The sequence below is a fragment of the Psittacula echo genome (genome assembly GCF_963264785.1).
Source record: "Psittacula echo genome assembly, chromosome: 2".
Classification (NCBI taxonomy): domain Eukaryota; kingdom Metazoa; phylum Chordata; class Aves; order Psittaciformes; family Psittacidae; genus Psittacula; species Psittacula echo.
In genome coordinates this window covers 48,068,480-48,077,294 of record NC_137737.1, presented here as the reverse complement: position 1 = coordinate 48,077,294, position 8,815 = coordinate 48,068,480, and the positions used below count along the sequence as shown (strand labels likewise).

The 8,815-nt window shown below is 43.4% G+C and overlaps 1 protein-coding gene across 4 annotated transcripts in view; it reads left to right on the top strand.

Annotated features, from left to right (window-relative positions):
* Positions 1 to 2,986: 2,986 nt before the first annotated feature.
* The window catches only part of PFKP (phosphofructokinase, platelet), a 44,884-nt gene continuing 39,055 nt past the window's right edge, over positions 2,987 to 8,815 (top strand). For 2 of the 4 annotated variants that reach the window (XM_080639326.1, XM_080639324.1), the window contains exons 1-2: positions 2,987 to 3,042; positions 3,171 to 3,375. In XM_080639326.1, the coding sequence (XP_080495452.1) occupies positions 3,291 to 3,375 (85 nt within the window). In that variant the 5' untranslated portion in view covers positions 2,987 to 3,042; positions 3,171 to 3,290. The other 2 variants (XM_080639325.1, XM_080639327.1) reach the window with 1 other exon arrangement.

Below are 8,815 nucleotides of genomic sequence, written 5' to 3'. Positions count from 1 at the left end.
ATTTCAATGGAAGATGTTGTGCTAAATGAAGTACTGGACGCATCTGTGGTACTACATCCAGGATATGAACTGTTCTTTAGTTCAAAGGCAGCATGTGTAATGATGTTGGCACAGAAAGTTGAGGTGAGTAGCAATCCAAAGTATATTGTAAGGGTCAATCAGGATTTCTTAGGTAGTGATAAGATTTAAAGATGAACAGATAGAGTAGATCTAGCTGGCAGGGAACAAATGGGCAATGGGAAAAGGATGCAGCAAAGCATCTGCAACAGTCAGTATCAGGGAACATTCAAAACCCACCTGTCCTCTCCCTATCCAATGTAAACAGATTCTATTTATATATAAAAGGACAATTTATATATAAAATTCTATTTATATATAAAAGGACAATTAAAGTGCCTAGTGTAGTGTGCAAATTACCTGCTGAGGTTTTATTTGGATATTTATTATCAGTCTGCATATCTCAAAAGAGCCTATTCTCTTAGTGTCAGTATGATTTATACAGATGTACCTAGCTGCATTGCAATCATACCCCACAAGGTTAAATAAGACTGTTTACCCCAACAATCTTCAGTACTCAAGCCAAGCAGTCACTCCTTTTAAGTTTATAGGCAATTGTATTGCTGAAAGAGATTTTAATATATCAAGACAGCCTCAGGAACAAACAGTTCCACATCCCTTTCTCTCCTCCCACCTCTACTTTAATGACTTGACACAGACAAAATAGAATTCTTTCTTGACAGATCTGTTGAAGAACAATGTAGTAGCTGCATAAATGATGAAAACAGTGAAATCATAAGCAGCTTCCTAGTTACACAAGGGTGGGAAAAAAAACATCACTCATAAGTTCATAATGCCCCATAAGGCAATTTGAGGAAAAAAATACTTTCAGAAAATAATAGCTCCTTAGCATCAAGGCTGTATTTGAAAGCAAGAGGGACAGGTTTACCTACAGACAAAGTGTGAATGTCTTAGCTGCAGTGAATAAAACAAGGTAAGCCAATTCTAAAAAAGTATAAAGTATCTGCACCAAATAAACCAGAACCAATTCAAAGCTTCCTCAAAGAGCTGCTCAAATGACAAACTATCATTGGTCCATGATCTTAAAGTATTCATGATATTTTATACTAACTAAAGACCTTCCTACTGACTTTACAGGCTTTGGATCAAGTCACAAATCACTCAAAGACCTTAATTTATCTTTTGCAGAGCTACTCTCCAAGAAACTAATGTGATTCTAATTCAAACTAGAACCCTTTAAGGAGAGTATGCCATTATTGGGGTTTACATATTTCTATAATACAAGTTCACCTTTATTATAATCTATGACTAAGAATGTTCTTTAGATTCAGGAAAGAATACAGTAAATTCCCCTGTAGAATCACTATTGCTCACGGTATGGAAACTATTTGGCAACATGTCTTTTCTGTCATCAAATCTTACACTCATTTTAGCCTCTGAGTAGATTTGCAAATGTGAGCTGCCCACATACTAGGTATAGATATCTATTTGCAGGTATGGTTTCTTCAAACATTTATCTGTGAGTAGTTTCAACTGAACTACTCAACTGACTGTACTTCTGCATGTGACTGTGTGAAAGTTGACAGGATGACCATGTATATTTTTACAATGTGAGCTAAGTCTAAGATGTGATGAAGATGTTGAGTAACAACAGTAATTATTACAGCAATTAGAATATAAAACGTGAATCAGCATTTTGCTGCTGTCCTGACTCTCTCCCCTACTTTCTTTATGATTTTGGGCAAGTAACTTAGCTCCCGATTCTGCAAACACTTTTACCTATGCTAAATACCACAAAGCATATGGGATAATATGGCTTTACTTGCTTAAATTAAGACAATCAGGGTCTTAAGCTGTTTCTGTGATGACATACATTGCTATGATCAACAGAATTATTCCACTGTACTCCAACATGGTGTTACAATACAGAGGGTTTAAGAGAGCGTTTCTCTACCAGCACTAAGCACTTCCCAAGAAAAAGAATCACAACAGAACCAAAAGGAAGGCAGAAGGACTGGGATTCCTATCTAGAGGAATCTCTCCGGCTGCTTTGTCTCTGTTGCTCCCTTAGACTCAACCTTTGTCTCCAAGCTGTAAATATTTACAGGAGGCAACTTCTTTTCCTACTGGCACCTGAACGTCTGCTAAAGTTTCAAGGATGAGGAGGGCAAAAAGGGAATGAACAGACCTCCAGGCCTTTGGGTTTCCCTGCCTAAGACATATGTGGAGCAGATCCGGTGACACAAACCCTACCAGGCGACGGCAGAAGCAACTCTTTTCGCTCAAGCTGCATTCACTGTGTTCCTCGCTCACTGCAGAGCAACAGCTGAGCATGGCAGCGCAGGCCAGGCTCCCTCAGAGCAGTCGGGCGGCCGTAGCCGACACACCTGAGGCAATTTCCCTCTCGAGCACCAGGCAAAGCCTGGCACCCTCCACCCGCCCGCCTGCGGCAACGCTCGCAAGTGACAGCCAGGCCGGCGCAGGGCAGACGCAGCCTCACCCCGGCGGGGCCCTCACTGCGGCCCCAGCAGCGCTCTGTCCGCCGCAGAGCTACCGCAGAACGGGCAGCCCACACGCTCAGACGGAGACACGCGGTACTCCCCAGCTGCTACGACGGAGGGGATGAATTAACTCTGGCTCACAGCTCCCCCTACCCCCCCCCCCGCTACCGCCAGCAGAGGCGCCAACCATGATCCCGCATCGCCCCCGCCTCAGGCGCCGCCGGAGGAGGAGCGCCGCAAGGACCCCCACCTGCAGCCACGCCTTCCACCGCTCCGTCAGCCTCACGTTACCCTCCCCCCCCAACCTGCCAGCGCCCTCAGACCTTAACTGCACGGCCCCGCCCGCCGCAAAGGCCGCCGCTCGGCGGGGCAGCTCGCCTTCCCATTGGCGGCCTGGCGCGCCCGTCAGCTGCAGCTCCCCGAAGGGGTGTCGGAGGGCGGTGGCGGGCTGGGTTGTCAGCGAGAGCGGGGAGAGGAAGCGGCGGCGGGCACAGCGGGGAGGAGGCGGGTGGCTGGTTGCAATGTGAGGGCAGCGTCTCTCACCATCTTCTCTCCCTATCCCGGTCTATTTTCCACTGCCGTCCTCTACCCTCGTATACCTGTCGGTAAACACGCACCTACACCGTTTTTCCTCGGCTTTTCTTCCTGCAGAGGCTAGATACCCGATCCGGCGAAGTGCGCACGCCGGGTTAGCAGGGCAGACCCCCGCGACTAGGGGCTCCCTCAGTGACCGCACTCCGTCTCGCCCTCCGGTGCCGCCACCGCAGCGCCATGGATCACCAGCCGAAGTTCTTCGAGAACCTCTCGGGCACCGGGAAAGCCATAGGAGTGCTGACCAGCGGCGGTGATGCCCAAGGTAGCTGCTCACGCCGTTCGCGGGGGGAAGACGAGGGGAAGGAGCCGCGGAAGGAGAGGCAGAAGATGGGGTGAGGGCGAAGAAACCATGGACACTGGGGGGATTGGGGGCAGCGGAAGGCACGGGGAGGAGCCCCTCGGGGATGTTGTGAAGGAGGCTAGGGAAGGAGCCGGTGGGGGGTAGAAGCGCCTGAGAGAAGGCTGTAGGAAGCATGGGCTGCTTCAGCGTGGCTGCGGCGGGAAGCCACGCCGGTAGGGGCACGTGGGGGTGGTGGATGGAGAGGGCGTCTGGGAGTGGGACACAGAAGATTGCCGTGATCCTCGGGTTCCTCTTCCCGTGCTGGCCTTCCAGCTGTGTCTCTTCCTAAGAGCATTTAAGAGATAAATTACTTTTGTGCGGCCTGGGCGCCTGAGCTGCGACCATACCCTCATCTTTCCTCTCTCACACGTTTCCTCTGAGCCTGCCTTGTAGGGGAGAAGGTAGAAGCCGTCCGATAACTTTTACAACCAAAATGTCTTCACTCCTCGTGAGATGGAGGGGAGAGGAGGGAGAGCGGGCGGCTGATGCGAGCGGGAGGAGGCCGTGCTATCCTGCACGGTGGTGGGAGTCTGGCTGCGCTGCTGGGGCTGTGCCAGCCCTGGCCTCATCTGCTTTTCATTTCATGTTGGCACCACAACACTTATTTTCTTACCAGTGATTTAGAACGCTGAGATGGCAGTGTACACTCTACCCCCGTAGGAGTCTGTTGGAAACGTGCTTCACCTCCTGAAATCTCTTTACGCATAGAGTCAGTGCTTGCTACAGGACAGGATGCACAAAAGACCTGTAGACGTTAAAGCAGGAAAGGAAAGAAGCTTGATCCCGATATACTTAGTGATAAAGTCGTTTTCCTACACTTTCGTTTCCCCTTTTCTACCAGAAAATCTCATATATGTTAATAGCTTGAAGTTTCAGTTAATTAAGATTTCAAATATGCGGTACTCCATGCTATTTGAGAGGACTTTTGCTCTGCTTTTGCCAGGAGGGTTGTTTAGTGATGATTGCTTTTAGCTCGTTTCCTTAAATGACGATTTTTTTTCTTTTATTATTTTTTGCCAAGAGTGCCTCGAAAGTACTTTCAGTTAAAGAAGAAACGACACTCTTAGTCGCGTTTGTGAACAGAATGGGGGCATAGGGAAGCCTCTCTTTTTGTTGTCTGGGCTCAGTAGTTAATGACCAGTTTTCCCAGCTTTCTACGCGGCGACGTGCAGAGACCAGCCTGCATCCGCGGCTGGGGCGTTCTGCCCTCTTTCCCGGGCGCAGGAAGCCTCTTCTCCTCCCAGCGCGTCCATGCGGGTGGTGTAAGCCTGTATGGACCAGTGTCTCCGCGCTCCCTCCCTACCGCCGGTGTGTACGTGATCCGCTGCGAGTCGCTGCAGATTCCGCCTCCTTGCGTCATCTGGGCTGGGAGAAGCATCCTCCCTCCCCCTGACCGCAGGAATAACGGGGAGCCCCGGGGTTTACCCGAGATTATCTGAAACTAATCGGGGGTGGAAAGGATTTTGTAGCAATCGGAGAGGAAAACGCTACACTTTCGGAGAAAAAGCAAATTGATGCCTATAAATGGCTTCTCTTTTGCCCCTCAGTGGGTTTATAAGTTTTATCCACAGTGTGCTCTCAGTGTCATCAGTTTCACTGCTAAACGATTCTAGGAGGTACCATGAATCAAGTCATCTCTGTTTTAATGGTCGGGTCCCCAAATCGCCATTTTAATTTTAAAGTGAGACAGAGTTTTGCCTGAAGCAGCAGTAGCATGTTCAGCAAGAGACTGAGCCCTGCAACTTGCTTCCTTCCACGTGGCTGGAGATTATATAATGCAGCAGCAGATGTATCTCTTTTTATAAAGTATTAATCGGCACTACATGAATTAAAGCATTTAAAGGACTTGCAGAATCCATGGGTGTCACCTAGATTTTATTTTCTGGCAGATGCTGCTAGAGCATATTTACGTGGAGGGATAAAAAGTAACAGTTTGTGCAAGTTGTTCAGAGGAGTGAGGTAGTCACAAAGACCAAAGTAAACCGGATGCCTTCCACGTTGTTTTGCAGGCAGTGGTGTTGTCCTGACTTAGAAGAACAAGGGAAAAAAAAAAAAAAAAAGCCAAACCAACAAAACCTGGATAATTTCAACTGAATCACGCAACACAATTGAGGTTCATAACCCTTATGATCTTGGTAACAGTGTAGATGTGTAAAATGCACATCATGTCTGTTTGTGTGCTAGGTTAGGAGTTAAACAAGGGACAGGGTGAGTCATGCGCTGTCAAGGTCATTTGCCTTCTGAAGGGCAAATGTTCAAGGGAAGCGAAGTTCTGAAGTATACGCAGAAGGGCATATGTTGCTATTATTGTAGAGCTGTTCAAGCAAATTGTAGGTGAGGCAAAACTACTAATACTGAAGTAGGGAAAAAAAGTACTAATACTTAGAAAAAAGTTCCAGTCTCCTGTGTTTTGTTGTTTTTTTTTTTTGGGGGGGGGTATTTTGTTTTGGTTGAAGTTGTTTTAGTTAGACACTAGAAATTCTCAGAATATCTGTAATGCAAACTAAGCTCACAGGAAATTGAGTGGAAAGAACACTTATTAGTGTTTCAGTAAACACATGATTTTCACATGAGCAGGTGCCTTGATTTAGATTTGGCTGCAAATCTCAACCCAGAAAAATATGCTTGAAACTATTTTGAAATAAAGGTGCTACCTTTGCTTTTACTGTACTTATTAATAATTTAGAATTAGCATTACGTAAGCCACACAAGTCTTTATATGACATGTTATGTTTTAAATTACTTTGTGACATCTGTGGTATTTCCTTGAAAGGGTTTTTGTTGTTCCTTTTCACTACCTGTGGAATATTAAAGACTATAGAATGTCTATATTTAGTCACAGTATTTTAAACAGGTATATTCTTTTGTTTGGTGGAGTTAAAGAATTTATCACTGACTTATTTAATGGGAAAAAAAGATCTGCATTTTGTGCACTTAACATATATAAATACGAAACTTTTCAGTTCAACACTTCAGCTAGCCAGCTCTTAAACTGTGAGCTAAAAAGAGTAATTTTCACCATAATCACAGTACCTTGAGAGGCAAAAGAAGCTGATAATTGATTCTCAAGATTTACGGGTTCAGTTTCTGAACTATTTCTAAGTTGTAGTGGTTGCAGCTCAGAAAGGTAGGGTAATAAATGGATTTTAAGTCATGCTTCTGCTTTCAGTGTGTGGGACTCTGGTCATAGTCTGCTTCTGGTTATGAAGTACACTGGGTGTATTTTGTGCGGGTTACCAGTGGCTGCCACAGGCAATTTTTGCTGTCGTAGGTCACTTTTATTTTCCTTTCACCTCTGATCAGACTGCTTGTTCTAGGACTGTGATAGGTATGGCTCAGCAGCAGGAGCAGTGTCATCTGAAAGCTGCTGCCAACAGGTGATTGCACTATTGAGGAATGATGTGCTTGTGGCTACTTTGAGCTATTGCCCAATTTGCTGGCTCAAGATTACTGTCTTTGAATGTGACCATGTTACTTTTGAGATAAACTCAAAGATTTAGCGTTCTGGAAGACAGCATAAAGGACCTGTGGATTGTGTGGTAATGGTCTGGGATACCATAGACCATGACTTTTGAACTAAAGGTTTACATATCTCTAAGTTTGAAGCATTACAGGCTTCCCAACATTTCAAGGCATATTTAATATAGTAGCGTAGATGTACTACTCTCGTGCTGAAAATTTACATTGGACGAAGAAATCTTGCCATTAAACAGATAATAGAACTCCACTCCTGGAGCAAGTATTGAGCTTAGAAACAGCTAAAAAGAAGCCTATAGCCTTCTGCAGTCCACTTTTTAGAGTACCACAGACCATGACTGTGGAAGTAAAGAGCTATGTATACTTCTGTTGAAGCATTACAGACTTCTGAGGAACATGACGAGACATTCAATATGGTAGTGGAGGTGTACTGATCTTGTCTTGCTAGCAAATGATGGAAAAAGAAATTTGCCAATGGACAAAGAAATTGGACAAAAAAATAAACGGACAAAAAAAAAAAAAAAGCCTGACTCCTTTTATGCCATTCAAATTACAGAGTTTATTTAACTTATGTAATTTTAAGATAGTGTCAAGGAGTTTAGAATTGTAAAGGCACTTTTTCCAGATGAGAGTGTTTGTATAGACATCTATATAAAATACATATACATGTGTTCATATGTATAGTAGTATAATTTGTATGTAGAATTGAGGAATGTAGATGTTAATGGATAAGTGTAACTATTTTAATGAATTTAATATTTTGGAGGAAGTGCTTCTATAGTTAGTGGATTCTATGGTTGAAATGAATCTCAAGATTTTTTTTACATCTCGAAGGAGAAGATACATACGTAGCTGTGGATGTAGATATGTAATTCTATTGTATATATTCAGCAGAATGCTCTGATCTTGTACAGTCTTACTGTTTAGAAAAACTGTATTTTCTTCAGATATCTAGAATCGTTGTTATATGCAATAAAATGTCAGGTAATTAAAAGCAAATTAAACTAAATTGAAACAAACCCCAAATTGTTTTCTTAATTATTTATTCTTGTGTTTGACTGCTTCTTCGTATCTTTCCTTTTGATGATTATAGGCTCTTACAAATTTACTGATATATCTATCCATCTGCATTCTTGAATAAAGTCTTTCTAGTTATTAATGTTTAGACATTTTCCTTAGTTTGTGTGTTTTGCTAAATAGTCTTTTAAGTCTGGGTCTTTATTCCGGATAACACTTAAACATATGTACTAAGTCATTAGCATGCATTAAAGCCAATGTTTATCTTTAAAACTGATGGTACTTAAGTGTTTCTTGATGCTTGTCCAAGATGCATAGTTTCGATTTTTCTTTTATATGGTTAGTATTACAGTTATTTAAAGGCCTGTCTAGCTGACTAAAGTGAGTCAAACTTGGCTTCAGCACAAAATAATGTAGCATGTCCCCTGTTGTGGTGGCGCATATGTATGTGGAACAGGATGTAGGTGCGGGACAGCAATACTCTTTTTGGGGAAGGGAGTGCCTTTAAAATAATTCAGATTTCTGCAGTACTGTTTGTAGCCCTGCTATTAAATTATTGCTTTCAAAGGCAATTGAGTAAACAATACCAAGAAGGACAGTAAATCAACTCTTTAATTCAGACATTGCATAAAGCCATGTTGGTAGTTACAGTTTAGTTAATCTTTGCTGAGTACAAAAGAGCAAAATAAATCTTTTTTGCTGTTAAAGGCTTTAATGCAAAAGCAAGTGGTCAGTCTGGAAGATTTTAAATAATTCTTACATTAGTAAAAAAATACTGGTTTTACTCATGGCTTTCTTTTGAAGCTGCTATTCTAATCCTGTGTTTATCAGGCTGTATTTGTTATTCAGGACTAAATCCATGGTTAAC